Below are 24,570 nucleotides of genomic sequence, written 5' to 3'. Positions count from 1 at the left end.
TCCTTTATTTGGCCTTTTTAACTTATTTTATTCGACCGTCACTGATGAGTTTTTTTGTAGACGAAACACGCGTCTGGCGTACAAAATCTTAAGGATGGTATTTATGATGAGTTTATTAGTTACGAATCATATAATGTTCATAAAAATCCACTTCTATGTCTTCAACTTTATTTAGGTGTAATATCTATCCTTTCTTTTATTGCTTTATATACGTATTAGTCATATTTTTATAGATAAAAAAAATCACACAGTTTAAATGTTAATGAGGGTTTTACTGCGTAGGATGCTAAAATCCAAAGTAAGAATCCAAAGAGGGAGAAATAGAGGTAATAAAACACACATGAATGAGCCAGGAAAAGCGTGATATAACAGTATGATTTTGCAATAAAAAAATGTGTTGAACTGAACAAAGAATTCTCAATCTTCTCCAACAAAATACGATTGAATAAAGTCCAGTCAGAACGAAAACACATGAAAACAACCCTTTCGCATACTCAATACTAATTTCGAAGTTATTAGACTTACAAATGAATCCAGAACTATATTTGTTTTGTTTTGAAGCTGTAATATCAAGCATCTACCACTTCCAAAATCGACACCATCTTTTCCTTCCATGACAATTTGAAATCCCTGAATTACTGGGTTATAACCTGTAACGAAAGTATATTGGTAAGTGACAAACATTCAAATATTCATAGTACATACATCTTTGAACAATCTGTTTTAGATATTTTTTTATAACCAGATAAGTGTAACACTATAAATCTTAAACATATCAGTCAAAAATATCGAAACTCTCTTTACGAATGCATGAATAAATGAACGTGGTAACGTGTTAAGAAACACAGGGCATAGGGAAACCATTTGAAAGAAAATGGTAAAAAATGAAAAGCCTCAAACCAGGATGTCACAAAGCAAAGAAGCCGATCCTTAAAATAGGGAAGAGCATTATCTACATATCATTTGATTAAAAAGATGTGCTGGGTATTATATAACTACAACAGTTTGCTAAAACAAATAAAACGCAGCATTTGCTATTTTCTCAATGGAGTTTTTCATAATTTTAATTCTATCAATTTATTTATGTATCTATTATTCATTTATTGGTCTTAATTTGCACAATGTTACTATCTTAATATATCTTTTTAAAATACAAATTCAATGACACAATTCCATCTTTTACACACATAAACTGCAGTGCGATAGAAGAATAAATCAAAGTGTTCAACAGTAGATCCCATAAACTAAACGTGAATCAGTATCCGATGACACCTCTACTATTTAAATTTAGCATTTGCAGAACTCGAGGATATAACTTCACCACCCTTTAAATCAAGATACAATCCTATGAATAGAAGGTAAAGATTATATGGATTATTTCAGACCGGAAAGTGTCCAAGTTAAAAAAAAAAGGAGATGCACCATGCCTGACAAGTTAATTTTAATCCTAATAAAAAGAAGCAACAATTTTGTAGTTTTTTTTGTAAACCTAGTTTTTGAGGGCAGTGGACAAAATGTGAACAAGAATCAACGACAAACAAGACGATTATATTAATATATGAAAAGAAAAAAATTATAATCCAAAGGAAAATAATAATTCGAACACCAGTCTGCTTATCCGACTGATACGATATGTCATGACAAAGAGTCGACACAGGCTTTAAAAATGCAATTCATATCTGAGCTTTTTTTTTAGTATTAATCAATGCTTCGTTAAGGAATGCCTTGTTTTGTTAACATAATTCAAAACACTAAGGTTTTATCTACTCCCCATGCATAGATTTGGCAAAAAATATTTTGATTTTGTTTTTTTTTTTGTTTCAAATGCTTTCCTATAATTATCTTGTACTTCTTAATTTTATTTTTAGAATTTGGATTTCTAACTTTTCTGCTTGGATTTTTATTATGTAAAATTTTGACAATCTTCTGCTAACCGTGTTTGGTCGTTGTTGTTGTTGTTATTTATTAATTCTTAAATTAAACATAAATATATCATAACTGACCCAGTAAGTTACAGCTTATTCCCATTAGGAGTCGTGTGCGCACATTTGAATCGTACTGTTTTCAATCTGTTGTTCGGAACCGCTGGTGAACTAACAGAGCCCGAGCATTTCATCCGGTATTGACATAGTTTAAATGATGCATTTTTACTGTGAGGGAAACGGTATGATAAGACCACTATGTTGGCCCCTTGAATTCGAAAATCAAAAAAGTATTATAAAGCTACCAAATAACAAACACATTACTCTGTAGGACATCATTATTCATATTTCTTTTTTTAACTTTGTCTTACATACTAAAATTAGGGATTTTAAACTTTTAAATACATTTAGTACAATAAGCAAAAACTGCAAAAATAGCCATTTCAAGATCTTGTCATTAGTATTTATATTAGAGCAACAGCGTTACTCAATAAGATATTTTGCTACCAAATTTATTTTTTTCAAAGACGTAAATGTGTGTAAAATATCTCTTTGAGTGAATGTATTGCTCATAAAATTTGGAACAAAATAGTGGCTTGGAATGGCCAATATAATAACAGTTCTAATTATATCACTTCTATTCCCGTTCATAGATTATATGTATGCACTAAAGAAACCAAGTTCGCAAATTCATTAGGCAAAGTTGCATCGATACTTTGATATGTATTCTTAATCGAGTAATCAGATTAAAACATCGATAATCTACTGTTGCCTAAATAGACCTTTTGGGGTTTATATCAGTAAGCGTTTTATATGTTTGGTTTTCCCACCTCTAGATGTCAAAGACACCTGATGATTGCTAATCAGAAACAATAAATGACGTACGCACAGAAATTGTTATCTTTTAATCAACCGATTAATACGGATTTTATATTTATTTTTTACATGTTTTTTTGTTTGTTAATTCATTCTAAGCTAAGTTTTGAAAATACCAGACAGTTTTGAAATAGTCGAGTCTGGCTGCGCTATATGCTCCTTAAATGCGTGTCCTTGTTTTATACAGTCGATGAAAATATGTGAAAACACTTTAGTTAAAACAAAACATCTTAAAAGCTGCATTGTTCAAGGAAAGTACTCCCTATTTAAAATTTTCAAAAAGGCATAAATAACACAAAATTGCTAAACAAATGTATTAATCATGCAAGGTGAATGTCATAAGTGTTTATGAACAAATTCTTCGATAAACTTAATGTCCTTTGTCGGACAATCCCTGTGGGATTGTTTACATAAATGCATGCACTCTGTATAAACATGCAATTTGGAAAATAGTTTCACAATTCTAAATTGTACCCTTGATGAAAATAGAAAACCTTCGAGTGTATTATTATTAAAGATCAGATAAGAGGGCAACCAATGTTTACTTTACAGTCTGCTAAATGTAAAAAGATTTCGATAGGAACTGTGAGAGAATACGAAAAATCGAATATTTCACTCGGCAAATAAGCAATTTTATTTTTACGCAGTTCATATAACTATATTTGAGTAAATAAAATTAGATAAAAAAAGACCATATCAGTTAAATATCTCTACTAATACCAAGTATATATAAAGAAAAATACAAATATCTGAGTTGACAGGATGAGGATGTTCATAAATATTCTGATGACTGTTTTTAATCAAAATGTTTTTGGCTTAGGCTTCGTGGCAATATCCGTATAGTTAAATCGAGTTTTAATTGCAATTTCATTCTGGTTGACATATGTATTACACTATAAATATGAAAGTGGATAAAGTAAATGAATATAGGCTTAAAACAATCAATAAACAAACACTTGTTACACGATTCTATGTGTCAACGTGTCGCATTTAATCACGCAGGTTTTCATAGATTCATCAGGTCACGTTTGTGTGACATTTTTAAGCACTTTAAGAAAGTATGGTCAATGCTCAAACCCAAAATGATAAAAATCATGTTTAAAACATAAACTCATGGGTTTGAGAATAGACGTTTAATATCGCTATTTGGGTACCTACGACACTTCACCTAAGAATTTGCAACACTTGAACTATTGTCGTCATACAACAACCACTCGTCCTTTGTGGTGTGCAAACATTTTCTCATGTGACGTCTGTGATGTCCAGCAATTGCGAACACATGCCGATAAGGTGAATTCCTGACGAAAGCGCTTTTGACTTTGGACGCACCAAATGTATAAAGTGCTTCCGTCTCATCTCTAAATAATATACAGTACACAATTACATAAAGATATAAAATAGAGAGCCACTAAATAGTATATGGCATGCGTCAGAAGCGCAATTCTGGATTTGCCTTCATCAGGAACGCTCAATGCCGAATATCTGAAAGCCAAGTTTATATAAGAACCGAAACAGTTAAAAAGCTATATGCAAAAACAATGACCTAACAATAATAGCCAAATCCATCTAAGGTCACTTTGCCTGAGGGAGTTGAAACCTTAGTTTGTTAATAATTCATAAATGTACAAAATGAACTGCGCAGTGCATGACGTCCTATTACACACTGACTGGGCTTTGTGTGGTATATTCCTAAACATTGAACTATGCTGCGTCCTATGAACCGCTGTATATTACTTTTTGAATGGCAGTTGATTTGTTTCTTTGAAATCGCAATCACTGTTATTTAGATACATTTTCTTACAACGCAAGGGGGGTGGAGCTTAGTCGTTGGCATTACTGTATAATAACTGACTGTATCTTCAGTAATTGTACAGAACACACTTATTTTGTAAAATGTGACATAGTCATCTGTTCTGTGTGTGATGTGTCAACTGTACTATACATGATATTCTATTGTTTAGAAATGTATTTTTTATGTAATAAATTGTTCTTGCATGATGTTGTGATGACGTTTTCATTGAGCTGCATGTGGTTTTTAATGAATGTCTTTTGTAGATAAAACGCGCGTCTGGGGTACAAACTTTAAAGCCTGGTATCTATGGTGAGTTTATTTATTGTACTAGTATGATTTAGTGTTGCTTTTCCATTTGTACTGTTATTTGTGTGTCTTGATAATAAAATTGGGAAGTCTATGATACATCTCTTCCTATTGAAATAAACTTGATAGTCATATTTCATCAAGAAAGCTTTTATCTTTTCTATTCAAACAATCAAGACACTCCTAATTGACCAATATTTAAGATTCCGGATTCTCAAGGAAATTGCTTTCGTAGTTTTCTATAATAAAAAAGTCGCCCAATCAAATGACGCACAATACATTAGGGATAGTAACTTATTTACATTCAATATTTCAGAAAAAAAATCGAATGTATTCGATATAAAAATAAGGAGGAGATGTGGTATGATTGCCAATGAAACAAATATCCACCAAAGTTAAAATGAAGTGGATGTAAGCAATTATAGGGAACCGTACGGCTTTTCGACAATGAGAAAAGCCCATACCGTATAGTCGGCTATAAAAGGTTCCGATATGAAAAATATGAAACCATTCACCTGAGAAAACTAACGGCCTAATTTATAACAAAACAATTTACGAAAAAAGACACGAACCAACGACAACCACTGAATTACAGGCTCCTGACATGGGACAGGCTCATAAAAAATGTGGCGGGTTAAACATGTTTGAGAGCGCTCAACCCTCCCCCTAACCTGGGACAGTGGTGTAACAGCACAACATAAGAACAAACTATAAAAATCAGTTGAAAAAGGCTTAACTTATCAGATCGATACAAAGAAAACCAATCAAACAAATATGTTAAATATATAAAAAAAAATAAAGACTTTAGTTAACTTAAATTCCAAATATAATGCATTTTATTTTCAATATTGAAAATATCAAAATTTTCAATTTTGAATCATATTATCATTTTTTGAAATATATATTTAATCTGTTTCTGTTGAGATAAACTTGAAATTTACATTTCACAAAGGTAACCAAGCTTTATTTATATATATTCCCTATTGACCAATATAAAAAAAATCCACATTCTTAAGGAAATTGCTTACTTATTTTCCTGTAATTATCAAGGCGGTCAATCAAATGACACACAAAACATTAGAGATCAATCTTATCTGCATTCAATGATTCAGAAAAAAAGATTAAATTCTAATACATTAAAAAAAGTAAAATAACAAAAAAACCGAACTCCTAGGAAAATTCAAAGCGGAAAGTCCATTATCAAAAGCAAAATCAAAAGCTCAAACACATCAAACGAATGAAAAACAACTGTCATATTCCTGACTTGATACAGGCATTTCATTATGTAGAAAATAGTGGATTAAAACTGTTTTTATAGCTAGTTAAACCTCTCACTTGTAAGAGAATCGGTTTCTTCCCTCTTGGAGAAGAGTCTATCCTGAAGGGTCGATCATTTAACTATTCTGATTGTTTTACACTCATTTTTGACAATTTATTCAAAAGGTTGACACTATCGTAAGGGTGCAGTAAATTGTCATAATTTATAGAAAAAACTGGACGAATTATTTTTCTATTCGGGTAATCAACAGGAATTATTTTATGGACAATTTACAATCCCCTCCTCAGACATCTCTTCATTGAAACAGTTTGTTAACCAAATTTCAAAGTACAAATTATGCATGCTTATACAAGACCATAAAAGTTAAATAAAATCAATAGGTAAATTATTAAAAGATACCAAGGGAAAAAATTAAATTGCAATCATTAGTCAAAGTTGGACAGACAATACAACAAGAACGACATAGGATATCCACTAATCGTTAATCGTTATCAGTTTGGATAAAATAGAAAAAAAATACTAGTAACCAGAATTAAAATATTCCCCTGGTAGTCATGTTTTCGTTAAAGTGAAACGAAACACGTATTGATACTAGTTCTTAAATCGGATTTGCAAAACAGAATACTTCCGTGAAATGTATCTATTTTCCCGACTTTGATTGCACAATATATAGAACAATTTTTAGGATTTATTTATGCAATTGTAAAGGAGAAAGTATAAATGATATGGTCACGTGTTTAATACAATAAAACATACGTCCAGATGTTCATAAGACATAAATCTGCCAGTTATCACTATCCATATTGTTTACTGTTGTTTTACTTATTATCATTAGGGCTTCAAGCTTCTTGCATTAAATGATAAATCTACCAATCTGTAGACATAGTCCTACTTTGAAATCTTGTAATCAAATATTTTATTATGAGTCGTAACCCTTCACACAAATATATTTGATCAAAGATCTTATCTATAAAGTGGGTACAATATAGCTTTCGGTGAGAACTTTTAAAATGTTACCCATAAGCTATGATTAGATCAAATTCATAAATTTCGACAAGTTTCTTAAAATTTTCATATTGACAATACAAGTGCCATTTCCGCAGTGAATTACCTAAATCATAAATCCTATTCAAACAAACATAACTTGAAAGGGCTCGTAGAATTTTATTATTTTTTCAATATTTTGTTTGTTCTTTTTCAGCGATATTCGAACTCCGGTTATAGAAACGTCACCGGCAGCAACATTGTGTTCAGCGTCCTAAACCCATTTGAGAACCGCGTGAAATATAAAATAAAGCTTTCGTTTGTCTGTTGTGCCTTTACTCGTCGGCATAATCTAGGGTTGTAACACTATGAATGGTATATAAGGGCTTGTAGATGGTATGTTTAATCAGTTCACCTTTTAATATTTCAGTATATCCTAAAGCAAGATCTTGCAAAGTTTGGTTCATTTTGTTGGCATTGTACGTTCATACAGGACGAATAAATTTATACAGGCCGATTTTGCTAATTTACATTCATTATGAATGGTAAGAGCAAAGGAATGGTAAATGCAACGATTTATAAGCTTTGGGAGCTACATAACGAAATGGGAAATTAAACAAAGCGAAAACCACCTGGTTAAGTTCACTCGAGGTTGCAAACTTATTTCGTGCAAAGGTTACATGTTTTAACTTTCTATTATTATATTTTCTTTAATGAATCATGGCCATGACAAAAAATAATTACGGATTAAATTAAAAACGGATTAACAATCTGATCCTGCTGTAACGACTGATAGTAGTACCTCAGAGTTAACGCACTAAATTAGCTGTTTAGACATGGGAATATCCAGGTTAAAAGGTTATGAAGGAACACGGATTTATTAACACATCGGTTGCTTTGTGATTATAATAAAAAGATACATAAACGACCATCAAAAAAACAACAATGAGCAAACAAAAAACGTTCAAAATGTAAGAGTGGTAAAAGTCTGAATATCATTTCTATTTCAAAACTTGTATATTTTCAAAACACCTAAATTGTTTATCTTGTATTGCTAATCTCAAATTAATTTTGTGGTCTTATTACTTTCCTCAAGTATTCTATACGGTTGCATAAATGTCCGCATACTATTCAAACTAGCGTATGAATTTCAGGTATGTAGTATACGTCAAATTGAATTAGAAAGCAACCAAACTACACTCAAAACTCAAAAAGCACACATAACCTCTAAATCGCTCAGATCCTAGAATTGTTGTGAATAGAATTAAAGGGGCACTAGCTACGAGATATATAAAAAATATAAAATACGATTTTTTTTGTTCAATCATTAACGAAAGTGAAATAATATATCACTTTTAGCAGCCAGTATGGTTCAATTTTGTCAAAATAAGCTAAGAAACATTGAGGATGCATTATTCACTTGCAAGTGAATAATTCGACCTCATTGAATCCGTATTCATGTGAACATCAATTTAACCCCTTGGCTAGAGATGGATACCGCATGCATTGTGCGTGTTCAGTTATTTAAAGGAAAAGAATGTCAACATTGAAAATGAAACAAAGGTAAATCACTTGATTGATTGATTCGATCTACAAAAAAATCATTCTTATACAGTAAAAAACGATGATTAACATATATTTTTAATCTATAATATGAAATTGAACAGACCTAGAAAAATCCAAATGCACGATTCTGCTATCTATTTATATCTTTATTTATGTTTTAATTATATCGCTTATATGGCAATCGGAAGTCTTCGGTTTCAACTCGACAGTTAATTAGATGGCGTCTAGACTAAAATACACACGAAACGAAGCTACATATTATCGAGCCCATGCCCGGAATATTGTTTATTTTAGACTTTTTATAATTTGGATAAATGTTTTACATTGTTATAAATCAAATATGATAACTTGAGTCAAATCGGTGAACATGAATTTGACAGCTAGTGCCCCTTTAAATATAGACAACCAAAGATCAGTCATAATTTATACATACTACAACCAATATTACAAAAATAAGTTTCCTGTCAGGCACAATGAAATGTGGCTGAGTAAAACTTTATCTTTTTTTCTTTCAAATCTTGACCCTCCCTTTAATCGGGGTTTAGTGAAATAACAAAATGCAAACAAGAGAACATGCTGTTATATTCGTCTTGTCCCTACTGCCTAAAGAACAAGTTGTTTCAATTCCTTTTCAAGGAGTACCATGAATAATTGCGCGAGACAGCAATCAAAGCAAACACTAAAATACAATAATGAAGTAACAAAAATCGCAGTCTGACAGTACTCATTTATTTGTACTTGAGAAAGTCATTAAAATTGTGGTGAAGTTCGTTTTGCTAAAGGCGTTGTCTTGTTAGTCAATAAACAGTTTCCACTAATGATGCACTGCTGTTTATGTTGTTAAGTTTATTGATCAGCATTTAGTTCTAATACGTCTTTATGGCAAGATACGCGATGAGATTTGAAGAGACAACTAGTTATAACGACACATTTTAATATGTATGAAACTACATCGACAGTCAATGGAACATTATTTCCCGCTGGGAATACTTTGCCCTTGATCTTCACAAGCATTGATTCTTAGTGTTTTCCGCTCGAATAGCAAAAAAAGGCTGTATCGAGGTGATGAAAATGAATAAGAAAAGAGGATAACTTTGAAGTGACACAAAACAGGGACCGGTTTTAAATGCCATGAGAAAATGTACTGAGAGCTTGGAAGGGCCGGATAAGCAACGGTCCTAAATCAGCTTACTCGCGAGAAATGTTTTTGGAGGTGTCTTTTTTCCAGTTAGGCGGTGTGGAACTCTCCTTCCACCTGTCAATCACTTTCCTTATCAAAGGACAAGTGACACACAATCCCAGACGGACATTGCGTAGATACTTTAAGCATTCCTGTATCTAAGTAAAAGACAAAATTTAACATATGCAAATCAGCTTTGTCACCAATATAATAGTAAGGATTTTATCATTGGCTGTTGTTTTTCTTTGCTTTTGGATTAGACAAGACTTATAACATAGCAGAACATAAAAGACGCACTGACCAATAAACAAATTAGAGAAGTCTTGGGTGTATGTACAATGTACAATTTGTAATGATACTGGTTTAAAGTGCAAAAAAGAATAACCCATTAGTTAATCTATAGATAGTTTTGAGATAGATGTGTTTGAGCTTTTGATTTTGCCATTTGATTAGGGACTTTCTGTTTTGAATTTTCCTCGGAGTTCGGTATTTTTGTTATTTTACTTTTAAGGTACATTGAAAAAAAAATGAAAAGTATCAATCTCGAAAATTGACCCTAACAGAATAAGTTTAAGATCAACTTTGCCTAAAGCTGGTCTATTATTAGAGTTTAGTTTTACTAACAATTTACAATTGGTATGTCTCATTCAAAACACACTGTCTGTCATGTTTGCTGTTTTGTCGTGGCTCAGGCCGTTGGTATTCTCGTTTAGGATCTCGTTTAACGAATGTGTTTTGCTCACTGTGGGGACCGTGCGTTGACCTGTGGTCGCTTGCATCCACGTCTCTTGGACTCCGGTGGATAATTGTCTCATTGCCATTATACCACATCTCCTTATTTTTATATTGTACAGAAGCACTGGCTGCACGGAATATTTTCCGGAACCATGCAAAATCAAAACGCGTAAGCGTATAGCTGAACAACGGATATTTGCGTCTGTGAAATATAAGATTTACATCGGCAAGTATCTTAATTTATTGCAGTTATTCATAATCTTTCGCAATGCTTAAATCGATATTAAATAAGAAGATTTGGTATGATTGCCAATGTCAGGCCAAAAAAAAAAATAATACATGTATTTCCGCTAACGTGCTGAAAAAAAAGGTAGGTAGGTAGGAATATCAATTTATTTTACAAACATTTTTCAGCTGGTTACTTCTAGGAAATCATTCTGACTTTAACAGTGATTGTTCCAAAATGGCATAAAAAGTGTCAGGGTAGGCACTAAAAATTAGGATAGGTAGGGTTAGCGGAAACACATGTATTATTTTTTTTTGGCCTGAGAAAACTATCCAAAAGAGTCCAAATGAAGTGAATTTAAGCAACTATAGGTCACAGGCATTTCAAAAGAATATTTCGATAAACGAAAACTTCCTCTGCAATTGCGCAGACCATTTCAGCTATTCCCAATCAGATTACAAGTACTTAATCGTATATATACTTTATCTCCAAAACGACATAAAATATCACCATTAAAATAAACAAAAAAGAGCGGTTTGCATCATTTTTTTGTATATACAATTATTGTATATCTAAATATTTACGACTAAAATCAAAGTTGTAATAGCTGATAAAGTTAAACGCACTTTTATCAAAAGTTTATTTCGTTTAAGAATTGCGAAGAACAAATAAAAACAATTAAGCAACTCACAATAAATATACCCACTATCATTTTTCTTTAAATAACACTTTATATAAACGATATTATTTGGATTTATCTTCATCAGGAACGCTCAAAATCAAGAATTTCAAACCCAAGGATGTTTAAATACCTGAATATCAGCAAAGGCGACCTGAAAAGAATAGCCAAAATCGTCTTCAGAGAGTTGGAACCTTAGTTTCTTATATTAACTAAATTTTAGATACCAACAGAATCAAAGGGCGAGAGATGCCACGAAGTTAAATACAAAGAGAATCAAGGGACGAGAGATGCCACGAAGTTAAATACAAAGAGAATCAAGGGGCGAGAGAAAAAAGTCAATACATCAACAGTGTTCACTTTTTAGACAAAATAAAACATTGAATAATTGAAAATACTTCTTTTTTAAATAGATATTACTATGTCCTCTAAAATGATGCAGTGATACCTACTTCTAAAATACTGCTGCCAAATGAGCATGATACCGACTGTCCCATCTTTGGAAATAACCTTTGACCTAAAGTTCAAAGGAAAATCAGCTGGTGCTTCTGAATTTGCACCTCCAAATAATAATGGATATTCTGCAGACATGTACTGTGGATCACACTCTACAAAATATGAATAATTCATAACCAAGTATATAAAATATGAATAATTCATAACCAAGTATATAAAATATGAATAATTCATAACCAAGTATATAAAATATGAATAATTCATAACCAAAAAAACATAATTCATAACCAAGTATATATAAATAAATGTGGAATGTGTCCAGGGGACACAGATGATGCCCCCGCTTGCATATAACATTATATAGGGACATTACTCAAGAACTGTAAAAGTGACAATAACCAAATTTGTACTTGATCTGAGTTTTGTGGTATTAAGCATTGTTTATAAGTTTCATAACATTTAGTTGAGGCAAATAAAAGTAAGAGAACGGAAACGAAAAATTCAGCAATTTGTCCAATTGTAAAGGGGCATAACTCTAGAACGGTAAAAGTGACGCCACCAAAATTCAAACTTGATCTGTGTTTTGTGGTAATAAGCATTGTGTATAAGTTTCAGAATATTTGGTTGAGGCAAACTAAAGTAAGAGAACGGAAACGAAAAATTCAGCAATTTTTCCATTTGTAAAGGGGCATAACTCTAAAACGGTAAATATGACGCCACCAAAATTCAAATTTGATCTGTGTTTTGTGGTAATAAGCATTGGGTATAAGTTTTCATAACATTTGGTTGAGGAAAACTTAAGTTAGAGAACGAAAACCAATTTTGGGACGTACGGACGGACGTGCGTACAGACGGACAAGGGTAAAACTTAATGCCCCCTCCGCTACGGCTGGTGCATGAAAATAGATACGTGTTTAAACCGTAAATTGTCAAAAAACACAAACAAGAAACAACATTTCACATGAACCAATACTATGCGTATTGTATTTTTGGATGTCATTATAAACATAGCTTCAAACTACGTCATCATTTTGAACCTTTCTTTATAATTTTTAATTTAAAAGTTGTACAAGGTTCATTAATCCAAAACTATTTTCGAATCAGCGCCTATCTATAAAATATGAAACTTGGGCTTATATCATTTAAAGCTCTTCAATTAAGCCTTTGAATAATCATATCATTTTCTTTCAAATATAGCAATACAGAATAAATCTTATAAATATTATTTTAATGATTTGATGTCTGGTTCGGTGACTTTTGGCATCACCATTTCTTTGTAGACCATGCGTATCTTTATAAAGGTGTGAATGGGGGTTTACAGAATAGAGAATAATTGACAAAAATATAAAGAATAGAGAAAAATGGACCAAAAAATCACTAATAGAGAATAATGATGTGCTAAAATATAAAGAATAGAGAATAATGGGCAAAATCCATAAAGAATAGAGAAAAATGGCCTAAAAATTAAAGAATACAGAAATGAAAGCCTTCAACAATGAGCAACACGAAATAAGACTTTTTGTATAGATGTAAATCTACTTATAGGGAAATATGGGGGAGATGAAGGATTTTAAAATAATGCAAGCGGGGTGCGTGAATCACTCTACACTCCTACGTCCACAGAAAACAGCACTTCACAACTGCACGGACGCCATCATGATTTAGTTGACCGTTATGGAATAAATGTGTCACAGATCATCACGGATAAACTGCAATTGTCGGAGTCATGGTCTCGTCCTCTCAAGTTTTACTAGATTGTGACATCACCGAAGGCGACTTATGGTGTACATATACATTATATGTACATTGTCGGACAAAAAAATTCATTTGTACGAGCTTTAGAAACAGGAATAGCGAAAACAAATACATAGCGAGTACAAATACATTTTATATTTTCGACATTGTACTTATATTGTTTTTTTCCTGCAATTTACACCCAACACTTGAAGCTTTAGTTGTTTAAGTTGTTTAAGTCCAAAAAGTTCTCTTATTTTTCATAGAAATCGACACCTTTAAACGCGGACCGCGATGAGGACCCCAAAATGAACAGTTACGCAAAAAGAAATATTCATATTACCGCTTGCTCAACATGGAACGGGGTGACAGCAGACTCAGTAAATATAAAGCAAAAAACTATTTGTGTAACTGTTATTTGTACAATTATTATAATTGGCTGATTGTAGGATAAAAATGTATACTACACGACGTGTGAAACTAGTGGAGCAGAACCTGCTTATCATTCAAGAGCACCTGGAATCATTTTTTTTTTTGGTTGGGTTGGTCTTCGTGTCTCTACTTTCCTGAGTAGTGTTTTGAAGCCTTGTTGTCTGTTCGCCGTTTTTTCTTTTTGGCTATGGTATTGTCTTGTTTTCTGTGACATATATGTCTTTTTAAATCCCATTGGTATATTCTCTCTTTATCGCAGTAAATTTAAATAATTTGTGATTTATGACGGTGGCATATCCATTAACAGGGAAATAATACGAAACGAACCACTAGAATGTATTCATTATGTGTGAAAATATCTGACTACTAATCTTACCTGGTTCATACGTATGTAATGAGCACGATAGTCGATTCTGAAAGTTAAAAAAAAAACATTACTTTGATAAATTTGTTCTGCTGAGAGAAAAAAATAGAATTAGTAAAGAACGTGATCTTAATTTTGAAAATTACAATTTCATAAGATCTGTGAAAATGTAACAGACTTTTTTTCTGATTTTGCAGTGAAAATCTTTTGGTCCACTTTCTTGAGTTTCAATTATTCTTTGTTTATTCAAAACTATATAATCAATTATCAAATCAATATCTTCAAGCATGACGAAAAAAGTGCGGAAAACTGATTATTTGAGTGAATTTTCTAAGTCCAAGGACCATAACTCACACAAAATCATCAGACCGGAACAAAATTCGAACTTGATCTGTAACTTGTCATGATAAAACGATATACCAAATATCAAATCAATATCTTAAAGCACGAAGAAAAAAAGTGTGGAAAACTGATTTGCCGAACTGACGGATGGACAGACAAACAGACACACAGACAGACGAACGGAGTGCAAACCTAAAGTCCCCTCGACTTCGTCGGTAGGGGACTAATAAGATACAGACACTGACTCACTTTATATTTCTTTGATTGAACTGAGTATGATCTGCTATCTATATTCAAAACAAACCGATTCATATTTCATCAGGAAATATACCCAGTAATGTCGTCTCTTATTCCGACAAAAATATTCTAAATCAATCATTCGGAAAACTACTCGTTTTTTGGGCTAGAACAAGGACTTAATTATTCAAAATTTATCTGATAGGGTTTACATAATGTAAAGTTGTAATGTTGTTAAACGAATGAACCGCAAATTATCAGAGCTTCATACCTATTGAACTATGTCAATCATGATAAAGTAATAGTATAAATATAAGCATAAAATAAGGGTTGGGCACCTGGTATTATAACTACTAATCCCTACCATTAATAGATATAAGTACGGTACCCCCTCCCCCAGTCATTTTAGAATCCTTTAGACTTACTTTGGGGGATCACGTGGTTCGCAGCAATATATGCATATGAAGGCCTTTCTATTCAATAGAGTAACCTAGTACTCATTTGGGTGTAGACGACACCTGGTCTTTCAGTGCACTCGAGGCGATATTTTCTCATGTACAAACAGAAATTGACACAATTGAATGGTGTCGGGATTTTAGTTTAAAATCAACAATTCTAGAGGAAACAGTATAGATAAAGAAAATCTTGAAAGAAAACAATGAACAATATTTGTAAACTTAAGGAAACACGTGTTGTTTGAACGGAAATCATATGATATGTTTTTAAACGTAATCAGTTTTTTTTTTAAATCATACAAACTTTAAAAATACCAACACTTAAAATATGCAAGTATAAAAACCAGTTTTGTAAAATTTGTTTTTTTGTTTCATCAAGATAACGAATCCACAATAAACGTTAAATATCTGTTCAATTTGGTATGTTTTTTACCATTCAAATTAAAATCTAAAAGTGCATTTTAAATGGTTCATCAATTCATGACCAAAAATACATGTGCTTGGATAATTTCAAGACACGCCCGTATGATTTGAGCAAAAAGCTTTGCCTTGTGTCGATCATGTTACATGTTTGCATTGATTGAAGAACACAATTGCGAGGTTATATTAACAAACTGCAGACTATAAAGATTTATATGTCGATAGTGAATGTAAAACTTGTGGAACATTAAAATGTTATTCTGGTCCATATTCATAATTAGTTTGTCCAAGAATACAAATAAAAATCAAATCGAAACTACATGGGCAATTGAATAAATGTGGGGTCATTCAATTAATTCAATTATGTGATAGAACCAATTTCCACTTAAATCACTTCATAAGAGGATTATTTTCTTAAAATGTTTGTATCATTCATTAACTAACTTTCACAATAACAACTTCATGTATATAAAGATAAGAAGATGTGGTATGATTGAAAATGAGACAACTCTCCACCACAGACAAACTGACATAGAAGTTAACAACTATACGCCACCGTACGTCGTGTTTACTTTGATTAATTTTAGAATGTTTATTTCTAAAAATTTGTTCTAATGCTGGAAGGGTACACCACATGTCACAAGTGAGGGGAGGGTTGATCGCCTTCAAACATGTTTAACCCTGCCACGTACATTTTTGTTTGTATTTACATGTATGTGTCTGTCCCTAGCCAGGTGTCTGTTGTCAAGTGGTTGGCCATGTCATTGGTTGTCGTCTGTCATAATTGATTTGCATTTAATTTTGCCAGCTTAAATCGGGACGTAAATTTTCTCTTTAAATTGTTTCACAATTTTTTTAAGGTGATTTGAATTTCTTACATCCTTGTCCTTTGGTCCATTTTGGATAGTTGTCTCATTGGCAATGAAACAATCTGCTTATTTTCATATTCTAATAAATAGCATCCTTGCCGAGAAAATGACAAAAATTGTATTATTTCACTATACATAGATTACATTACTGTGCTCTTTTATTGCTTATGCTTTCATGTATAACTTGCTTTGTACTGTTTGTGTTGTGCGTACTTTTATGTATGCTTTCTCTAATTTAAGTTTGTTTGAATGATTGTGTTTTTATTTTTTTGAATATTTTTGTATGTATTCGGTCAAAAGCTCTCTAGAGCTGTGTTTTTATGTTTTTGAATATTTTTGTATGTATTCGGTCAAAAGCTCTCTAGATCTGTGTTTTGTAGTTTATAACTATACCGAATCTAAATAAAGTTTTCGTATTCGTATTGAAGAGTTCCATTTGCAAGGGTGATAACATGTTGTCACCACTTTTCTCACTGTAAGCTTTAAAATGTCAGTCGGGTCAGTAAGGAACAAATGAATAGGCGGTTAGTTATTCGACATTGGATAAAAATATTGGGTTTCATACAAGAGCATATTGATTATTAGAAATTCATTACTTTTCAACATAACACACCAAAAAGTAATAAACGACATGATGCGGTTTAATTTGTAGAAGTAATAAACATCTATTCTTCTCAGTGAATGACTTGGGGGAACTTTTTGTGTAAAAACACAAATACTTTCAACCACCAAGCATTATTGAGTTTTTAGATATACGATATTAAAGTTTGTTATATCAAAATTAAAAAAATATATATCATCATTTCAGTAATAATGTTTAAAAATAAAATTTAATTTCGAAAATTACAATTTTATAAGATCTATGAAAATGTAACTGACTTTTTTTTTCTAATTTTGCAGTGAAAATATTTTAGTCCACTTTCTTAAGTTCAAATCATTCTTTGTTTTTTTTTTCTATTTTTTGTATATAATAGACATACTATCGGTTCCCGAAATGTCTGTGACAAGTTCCCATTAAGGAAAATAGCGCGGTTTATATATGGTCCGCTCCAACCTTAAAGATTGATTGATTGATTGATTGATTGTGTTTAACGTCACTTTCAGCACTATAGGCTATAATGTGGTGGCCAGTTTTTTTTTATGTTAGAAAGTGGAAAGAAGCCGGTCCCAGCTTAAAAATATGTACAACTAAGTTAATACACAAGATATAGACACTGACTCACTTTATATTTCTTTGATTGAACTGAGTATGATCTGCTTTCTATATTCAAAACAAACCAATTCATATTTCATTAGGAAATATACCCAGTGGTTTACGGTCTCTTATTCCGACATTTTTTTCTAAAGCAATCACTCGGAAAACTACAACTTTCTGGATCGAACAAGGACTAATTATTCAAAATATATCTGATAAGTATTAAAAAGAAGATGTGGTATGATTGCCAATGAGACAACTCTCCACAAGAGACTGATAAGGTTTACATTATGTTAATTTTTAATGTTGTTAAACGAATCAATCGCAGCTTATCACCAAGATAAAGTAATATGATAAATACTCAGCTCCAATATTTTCTAATCGTGGCAAAAACATTTAGATTTAAAATACTGGTAAATGATAAGGATTGGGCCCCTGGTATAGGAACTACTCTCCCTTACTATTAATAGATCCGAGTAAACCCACCCCCTCCCTTTTTCCCCAGTCCTCCCGGAATCCTTTTGAGTTACTTTAGGGTAATCACGTGGTTCGTAGCAATGGCACAAGAAGGCGAAGAAAATTAGGTCTTTCTTAGTAACCTACTACTCATTTGGGTGTAGACGACACATGTTCTTTCAGTACACTCGAGGCGATATTTATCAAGTACAGAAAATGACACAATTGAATGGAGTCGGGATTTTAGTTTAAAATCAACAATTCTAGAGGAAACAGTATAAATAAAGAAAACCTTGAACATGTTGAAAGGAATACAATGAAAAATATTTGTACACTTAAGGAAAACATAAGTTGTTTGTACGGAAATCATATGATATGTTTTTAAACGTAATCAGTTATGAGGAACACAATTATGAGATAATATCAACAAGCTACAGGTGAAAAACACAATTGTGAGGTAATGTCAACAAGCTACAGATTGACACTAGGCTCTACTTTTTGGTTATGACGACCACAACATTTTTCCTACAAAAATTGCTCTCTTTGAAGAGGTACACACCAAACTCGATGTAAGCACGCGTTTTCAGATTTGGCTAGTAGGCTATGTTAAGATGTATATTTGTCGTAAAGATATCAATTCTTCTTAATATTTTTTGCTGAATTAATCCATCACACATTTTTGCGCTTATAGTGGATCATAGTGGTGTGGTAAATATTAATGAGCCATACAGCTTGCATTTTGTAAAGGAATTGTGTGAGATGTATGTATATCATTATATCAAAAAATAAGTTTATAATAATTAATGATGATGAACGGAATCAAAAGATACAATATACTAAATCAGCAGTTATGCTGAACAGACCAAGTTGTAGAGAAAACCTTCTTGATCAATTTATCAAGAAAAGGTTGTTCATAAAAAAAAATAGAAATTGTTTTCGGTTTCATGGGAATTATCTCCACTTTACAGGAATTTTATTTGAACTAACACATTTAAAACAAGGATTGAGTGGCACGTGATGCTATTACAAAGAATCCCAAACAAAATTTACATCATTTGAAATCAAATTGATTTAAATAAAAGTGTGGGTCATAATGTTTCCAAAATAAATGGTTACTATGTTCCTTTCTTAAAAGAATTATGTCTGAGAGTCTTTTTAAGAGGAAATTTAATAAAAATCAGTATCACATCATTTTAAGATTGACTAGACGCTTGCAGCAGATAAAAGACTGATTTGTGATGATAATGGATTTGTCCAAGAACAGTATATAATTTCGGTATTGTGTCTAATAAGATAAAATATTTGAAAATATCTGTGTGCTAGACAAACAAAATCATATTCATTTTCAATAACATTCATTTTAAAACAAAAACAAAAATCAATACAAAATGTTTTCATTCTACTATAAACAAAAAGTTTAATATTGTATTCTTCAACACTTATTGGCCAATTTTTAATATATTGATTTTAAATACGAGTTTGTTTTAGATTAGTTGTAATATTTCAATATTTTATGTTTCCCTTTTCATGCAACATAATACGACCATAATTACCATAAAAAGACAATAATTATTCTGGAGGACTGTTTAAGAGAATTGAACACAAAGATAATATGGCTCGATATCCTTGCTGAGCTAATTAGGTTTTTCATTTTTGGATAAACTGGTGCAATTAAAGTGAAACTAATTCTTTTTCCGGAATTAGCCCTAATCGTTTCAACTGTTTCCATTCGTAATTTGTGGCGGCATTCAATCTGCTGTGTTTTTCAATATTTTTTTTCCAGGTCAGCAGATTTGATGCTACAGAGTCATATAAATGCTTATATATAAGTTAAGTGTGATATAGATGTAGAGCCATTGACATTTAATATAGAAGAATTAATATTGTGTTTCAGTGACCTATAATAATTTATACTGTAGATTTAAAAAGATATCCTTACATTCGTAAATTTAATCGACATTTTAACGGCAATAATCTTTTGCTATTTAACTTTAATAGTTGTCTCATCTCGCTAGAGACTTTGTCTTTAAAAACTAGAATTAGTTCTGCCAATGCCAGAATTGCAGGATACGATTATTCCATCGCACCGGTGGCGCTAGATTTAGAGTACAACGATGCGTCTTCTCAGAAATCTTTTGTCCTGTTTATGCTTGACAAGATGACCTAGTAACGGTTGTTACCAATGCATTGAACATTTCAAATTAAACAAATCCATTATAACATATTCATTTCTTTGTGCCAATTTCTTTGGACAAAAACAAAACTGCGAAAACTTTGAATACAAGAAAAGTAATGTCAGCATGATGTTGCTTTGGTAAAACGCTAAAATTAGAAAAATAATTTATTTAAGGACAATGACGTCTATAATGAGTCGACGGGCGATTGCGGTCACTTTCACTAATTTTAAGATCTAACTTTCTTTACTGTTTACAACTCTTCTCTTACTATCTGCTATGGTTTATGTAAAATTATAAATTGTAGCTCTTTACAATTTCTCTCTTTCTGCTATTATAGTTTCAGAAGAAATCATATAAAAAAGGTAAAACTCGTCATTCAAGAAGAACTATAACAGCAAAAGTCTATTTCCGATGATGATATATTTTTAGAATTTTATTTACTGGTCAGTTTTACTTTTAAAAGTTTCCAAATAATAATAATAAAATGCTTCGCTGGGGCGCAGCTTGATACGACCGCAGAGGTCGAACCCTGAACAGTTGGGGCAAGTATGGACACAACATTCAAGCTTGATACAGCTCTGAATTTGGATTGTTATTAAATATTTGACTAAGCATAGGTTTCTGACACAGAAAGAATGTGGTCTAAGAACTTGAATTTTTTTAATTTACCTATTATGGTCCAATGTCCAAAATCAAAATACATGGTTAGATTCAGCATATCAAAGAACCCCATATTTTCAATTTTTGTTGAAATCAAACAAAGTTTAATTTTGGACCCCAACTTGGACAAACTTGAAAACTGGGCCCATAATCAAAAATCTAAACACATGTTTAGATTCAGCATATCAAAGAACCCCAATAATTCAATTTTTGCTAAAATCAAACTAAGTTTAATTTTGGACCCTTTGGACCTCAATGAAGACCAATTTTAAAAAATGGGACCCAAATTAAAAATCTAAAAACACGGTTAGATTTGGCATATCAAAGAACCCCAATAATTCAATTTTTGATGAAATCAAACAAAGTTTAATTTTAGACCCTTTTGACCTCAATATGAACCAATTTGATAGCGGGGCCCACAAATAAAAAATCTAAATACATGGTTAGATTCAGCATATCAAAGAACCTCATATATTCAATTTTTGTTGAAATCAAACAAAGTTTAATTTTGGACCCCAATTTGGACCAACTTGAAAACTGGGCCCATAATCAAAAATCTAAAAACATGTTTAGATTCAGCATATCAAAGAACCCCATATATTCAATTTTTGTTGAAATCAAACAAAGTTTAAATACTGGACCCTATCTTGGACCAACTTGAAAACTGGGCCCATAATCAAAAATCTAAACACATGTTTAGATTTAGCATATCAAAGAACCCCAAGAATTCAATTTTTGTTAAAATCAAACTAAGTTTAATTTTGGACCCTTTGGACCTCAATGAAGACCAATTTTAAAAAATGGGACCCAAATTAAAAATCTAAAAACACGGTTAGATTTGGCATATCAAAGAACCCCAATAATTCAATTTTTGATGAAATCAAACAAAGTTTAATTTTAGACCCTTTTGACCTCAATATGAACCAATTTGAAAGCAGGGCCCACAAAGACTATGTTTAGATTTAGCATATCAAAGAACCCCAATAATTCAATTTTTGCTAAAATCAAACTAAGTTTAATTTTGAACCCTTTGGACCTTAATGTAGACCAATTTAAAAAACGGGACTTAAAATTAAAAATCTAAATACACAGTTAGATTTGGAATATCAAAGAACCCCAATAATTCAATTTTTGATGAAATCAAACAAAGTTTAATTTTGGACCCTTTTGACCTCAATATGAACCAATTTGATAGCGGGAAACACAAATAAAAAATCTAAATTCATGGTTAGATTCAGCATATCAAAGAACCCCATATATTCAATTTTTGTTGAAATCAAAAAAAGTTTAATTTTGGACCCCAACTTGGACCAACTTGAAAACTGGGCCCATAATCAAAAATCTAAACACATGTTTAGATTTAGCATATCAAAGAACCTTAAGAATTCAATTTTTGTTAAAATCAAACTAAGTTTAATTTTGGACCCTTTGGACCTCAATGAAGACCAATTTTAAAAAATGGGACCCAAATTAAAAATCTAAAAACACGGTTAGATTTGGCATATCAAAGAACCCCAATAATTCAATTTTTGATGAAATCAAACAAAGTTTAATTTTAGACCCTTTTGACCTCAATATGAACCAATTTGATAGCGGGGCCCACAAATAAAAAATCTAAATACATGGTTAGATTCAGCATATCAAAGAACCTCATATATTCAATTTTTGTTGAAATCAAACAAAGTTTAATTTTGGACCCCAATTTGGACCAACTTGAAAACTGGGCCCATAATCAAAAATCTAAAAACATGTTTAGATTCAGCATATCAAAGAACCCCATATATTCAATTTTTGTTGAAATCAAACAAAGTTTAAATACTGGACCCTATCTTGGACCAACTTGAAAACTGGGCCCATAATCAAAAATCTAAACACATGTTTAGATTTAGCATATCAAAGAACCCCAAGAATTCAATTTTTGTTAAAATCAAACTAAGTTTAATTTTGGACCCTTTGGACCTCAATGAAGACCAATTTTAAAAAATGGGACCCAAATTAAAAATCTAAAAACACGGTTAGATTTGGCATATCAAAGAACCCCAATAATTCAATTTTTGATGAAATCAAACAAAGTTTAATTTTAGACCCTTTTGACCTCAATATGAACCAATTTGAAAGCAGGGCCCACAAAGACTATGTTTAGATTCAGCATATCAAAGAACCCCAATAATTCAATTTTTGCTAAAATCAAACTAAGTTTAATTTTGGACCCTTTGGACCTTAATGTAGACCAATTTAAAAAACGGGACTTAAAATTAAAAATCTAAATACACAGTTAGATTTGGAATATCAAAGAACCCCAATAATTCAATTTTTGATGAAATCAAACAAAGTTTAATTTTGGACCCTTTTGACCTCAATATGAACCAATTTGATAGCGGGAAACACAAATAAAAAATCTAAATTCATGGTTAGATTCAGCATATCAAAGAACCCCATATATTCAATTTTTGTTGAAATCAAAAAAAGTTTAATTTTGGACCCCAACTTGGACCAACTTGAAAACTGGGCCCATAATCAAAAATCTAAACACATGTTTAGATTTAGCATATCAAAGAACCTTAAGAATTCAATTTTTGTTAAAATCAAACTAAGTTTAATTTTGGACCCTTTGGACCTCAATGAAGACCAATTTTAAAAAATGGGACCCAAATTAAAAATCTAAAAACACGGTTAGATTTGGCATATCAAAGAACCCCAATAATTCAATTTTTGATGAAATCAAACAAAGTTTAATTTTAGACCCTTTTGACCTCAATATGAACCAATTTGATAGCGGGGCCCACAAATAAAAAATCTAAATACATGGTTAGATTCAGCATATCAAAGAACCTCATATATTCAATTTTTGTTGAAATCAAACAAAGTTTAATTTTGGACCCCAATTTGGACCAACTTGAAAACTGGGCCCATAATCAAAAATCTAAAAACATGTTTAGATTCAGCATATCAAAGAACCCCATATATTCAATTTTTGTTGAAATCAAACAAAGTTTAAATACTGGACCCTATCTTGGACCAACTTGAAAACTGGGCCCATAATCAAAAATCTAAACACATATTTAGATTCAGCATATCAAAGAACCCCAAGAATTCAATTTTTGTTAAAATCAAACTAAGTTTAATTTTGGACCCTTTGGACCTTAATGTAGACCAATTTAAAAAACAGGACCCAAAATTAAAAATCTAAATAAACGGTTAGATTTGGAATATCAAAGAACCCCAATA

At 31.7% G+C, this 24,570-nt stretch overlaps 1 protein-coding gene across 1 annotated transcript in view; it reads right to left on the bottom strand.

Annotated features, from left to right (window-relative positions):
- Positions 1-24,570, bottom strand: part of LOC127734757 (uncharacterized) — a 63,474-nt gene that overhangs the window by 27,194 nt on the left and 11,710 nt on the right. The window contains exons 2-4 of the mRNA XM_052244765.1: positions 14,544-14,580; positions 11,998-12,153; positions 526-650 (exon numbers count right to left, since the gene is read on the bottom strand). Coding sequence (XP_052100725.1) covers positions 526-650; positions 11,998-12,153; positions 14,544-14,580 — 318 coding nt within the window. The remainder of the gene's footprint in view (positions 1-525; positions 651-11,997; positions 12,154-14,543; positions 14,581-24,570) is intronic.

The sequence above is a fragment of the Mytilus californianus genome, unplaced genomic scaffold (genome assembly GCF_021869535.1).
Source record: "Mytilus californianus isolate M0D057914Y unplaced genomic scaffold, xbMytCali1.0.p SCAF_3, whole genome shotgun sequence".
Taxonomy (NCBI): Eukaryota; Metazoa; Mollusca; class Bivalvia; order Mytilida; family Mytilidae; genus Mytilus; species Mytilus californianus.
The sequence above is the reverse complement of the archived record's forward strand: the minus strand, read 5'-3'. Positions and strand labels throughout refer to the sequence as shown.